Genomic DNA, 3672 nt, shown 5'->3' on the forward strand with positions numbered 1-3672 from the left:
TGTGATTATGAACAGTATGAGTTGTGTGATTGTGTCGACTTTTAAAAGCCATCTCCCGTCAGATGCTTAAAGAAATGATCTGATACAGTTTACCTCATTTGTGAACACAGCTATAACTTCCACTTTTATAATAATGGATAGAAATGAAGTGCGCAAAGAGTAACAGGCAAACAGCATGGATAAACAGTTTAGATATTTGGCTAAAGGTACTGTATAAATGGTTGTTGACAATGGGTTCATCTCACTTGGCCCTGGGGTGTTTGACAAAAAAGGTCTGGAACCACAGCGCTCTAAGTTGGTTCATTGATCACTTAGTCTCCCACATTACCAGTTTCCTTGTTATAACATCTGTGTGAGTTATGTGTACTTAGTATATGCTCACCTGATTACAACATTTACATTTATTCATTTAGCTGACGCTTTTATCCAAAGCGACTTACAATTGCTATACATGTCAGAGAACATACATGCTGTCGTAGAATTACTAATATCTACTTTGTCATCTGTGTTTTGAGGGCCACCTTAAAGCCACCTTAAAGCACAGGTGAAATAAATGAGGACCAGGGATGGTTGTAACTTGAGTCAGCTGTAATGCGTATAATTTCTCCAATCAGGAACAAGTTACGAATCACCTGATTCACTCTGCAGATGCCCAATTTAATCCTTATATCACATGTAAAAAAGTAGTAACAAGGTAAGAAAGTATTTGTTTTTACATTTGATTTATTTTTGTTAAATTAATCAAACTTAAATCATGTTTATTGTGTGTCTATGTAGATATTTTTCATGCAAGTTGTTAGTGCTAATGTTTTAGTGGTGAGCTGTAAGCTAGTTCATGGCTACAAGAGAGAGGTTAATTGTAACAACAATGAAAATGTTACAACCTACTCTAAGAAAATATTTAGTTGTATTTATATGTTTTCTTAGAATTTCATGTCTGAGACACACACAGTAATGTTTAAATGTTTTATTATTATGTTCAAATGTTAGTGTAAGAATTTTAGGCTTCTCAGGGCCCATGAGGCCTGAACTCCAGTAGTGCCATGTGTCTGTCAGCACTGTGCAGCAAGACAAGCACAAACACACACTCACTGTCAGAAGCCAGCAGTGTCTCCTACTCATCCGTTGTCTTGACCTCTGTTTTCCACCGTTCCCCTTGTTTCCTGTCTGTTACCCTGTCTGGATGTGGCTACACCCTCTGGCTCATGCTGCCAAGCTCCAGCTACGCACCTGAGCCTCGTTCCACTAATCAGTTCCTGCTGTATCCAAAGCGACTTACAATCTTTCATCGGATCGTCAGTTAACCTGAGTGGATCACTTCTAACTGGAAGCCCCAGCCCCAGCCCAGTTTGGAGACCTATTCCCCTGCTTGCCGCTTCCTGGTGGCCACTCTGCCCAGCTCCAACACTTTAATGCTTAACCACCGTCGGTTGCACGCCGTGGAGGCTCCCTCCGATCTAGACACCATTCTCCAATCCTCCTGCATGGTGGCCTGCATGGTTGCCGCACCCTGGTGGCCACTACGCTTTCCTGCCTAAGCCACCTTCTGTTGCACGCTCTAATAAACTGTGTTGACTGTTCACTATTTAGCCCTTGACTGTTCACTATTTAGCCCTGTCCTTGTGTGCTTTTGAGTCCAGAATTATCAGTTCTTAACAGAACGATCTGGCCAAAAGCATGGGCTCAGGCAGGGGCAACTGCTTGGTCCACATGAACAAATGCTCCAGACGCTTTTGGATTCCAACCAGGCGATGGTTAACATGGTAACCCAAATAACCTCACAGATGGCCATTTCAACCTGCCCCAGCAGATCAGCTCAGTCAGTACACCACCCCAATCCCCCAGAATGCAACTTTCTGTATAAATTCATCATTCATTCTTCATTTGATCTTTTCAACCCTTTGTCCGCTGGTTCTTTGCCACAACTGGCTGAGCAGGCAGAACCCCCATGTTGATTGGAATGCCGGAAAAATAGTGAGTTGGAGCTCATATTGCCATTCCACCTGCCTTCGGTCTGTTGCCAGTAGAGATTTATCCTTTGTACCAGTTGAATACCACGACTTACACAACAGTGTTCAGCAAAGATTTGACCCTTTCACTACCTCACATCGCCCCTATGACTGCCCCATTGATCTCCTCTCTGGTGCCTCCATAACAGCTTAAAATCTGTCGTGCCCCGAAAGGGAGTCCATGGAGCGGTATCTGTAGTACTCAGTAGCAGCTGCCATAATCCACCCTTCTTCCTCTGCAGTGGGAGCTAGCTTCTTTTTTGTAGGCAAGAAGGATGGCTCCCTCTGGCCATGTATTGACTATAGTGATGGGAAAAGTCACGTTTTTGAAAGACTTGTGTCCCCAAATGTCATTCATTAAAATAAACTAATCTTTTTTTGTGTCATTTCAATCATTTCGTTCATTTGAACTAGGCCAGTTATTGCGGCGCTGCAGCCCTCTAGTGGGCGATTTTTTTTTTTTTAAACAGCGCAGTTCTCAAACACAGAAAGGCTGCCTGGCTTGCTCTAATTGACAAAGTATAATGCACAAATTCACCTCTTGATGTTTCTCTATCATGGTAAAAACCACAGGAATATGTTGTCAATATTCAATTAAGCCACTACTCCAGCTAAATCCGTCCATTTAGTATACTATTGAGTATACTATCAGACTAGTCATATCTATAATTATAATTACTATCACTATATCTCTAAAGTGCTCATTCATACAGCAGCCTATCCATGATAAAATCTATATATTAACATCAGATTTACAGGGAATATATTGAAGTAATAAGCTTGACACACTAGATGAATAAAACACACTCTTATTAAAAAAATAACAAAAAACACTTTAGGTTGTTCAGCAGTGAGGAGCAGTGAAACAACAGCACGGCTCTGTCGATAAATAAAAAGTAAAAGTTAAGTTGCATTCTCAGGCGACCCGGATCAGCTGTTAGCTGTAAACACACCACAGTTCTAACGTTGCTATGTGGCTGTGTTTTATGTTTTAATGAGCCGGTCCATTTGTTTTGGAGAGGAGATGACCTCGGTGGTAATTCGGCTCCCGGGAGAACCCTGTCAGGGCGCTGAAGTGGAGCGGAACCAGAACAACTGTCATCAGCTGTTGGCTGTAAACACTAGCAGGAATAAAGTTCCGGTGCGGCTGTGTTAAAACTATAACTTAGCACAACATAACTGCACTGTAATAACGTTATGCTTTATTAAATGTCACAAAATTATCAAAATAGATATTAGATATACACTCACCTAAAGGATTATTAGGAACACCTGTTCAATTTCTCATTAATGCAATTATCTAATCAACCAATCACATGGCAGTTGCTTCAATGCATTTAGGGGTGTGGTCCTGGTCAAGACAATCTCCTGAACTCCAAACTAAATATACGAATGGGAAAGAAAGGTGATTTAAGTAATTTTGAGCGTGGCATGGTTGTTGGTGCCAGATGGGCCGGTCTGAGTATTTCACAATCTGCTCAGTTACTGGGATTTTCACACACAACCATTTCTAGGGTTTACAAAGAATGGTGTGAAAAGGGAAAAACATCCAGTATGCGGCAGTCCTGTGGGCGAAAATGCCTCGTTGATGCTAGAGGTCAGAGGAGAATGGGCCGACCGATTCAAGCTGATAGAAGAGCAACTTTGACTGAAATAACCACTC

The 3672-nt window shown here is 41.7% G+C and overlaps 1 protein-coding gene across 1 annotated transcript in view; it reads right to left on the reverse strand.

Moving 5' to 3' along the window:
* LOC123964148 (putative SCAN domain-containing protein SCAND2P) overlaps nt 1-3672 on the reverse strand; it is a gene marked incomplete at its 5' end in the record, with an annotated part of 8545 nt that overhangs the window by 2929 nt on the left and 1944 nt on the right. The window contains one exon of the mRNA XM_046041253.1: nt 3333-3360. Within this exon, the coding sequence (XP_045897209.1) occupies nt 3333-3360 (28 nt within the window). The remainder of the gene's footprint in view (nt 1-3332; nt 3361-3672) is intronic.

Source organism: Micropterus dolomieu, unplaced genomic scaffold (assembly GCF_021292245.1).
Source record: "Micropterus dolomieu isolate WLL.071019.BEF.003 ecotype Adirondacks unplaced genomic scaffold, ASM2129224v1 contig_820, whole genome shotgun sequence".
Classification (NCBI taxonomy): domain Eukaryota; kingdom Metazoa; phylum Chordata; class Actinopteri; order Centrarchiformes; family Centrarchidae; genus Micropterus; species Micropterus dolomieu.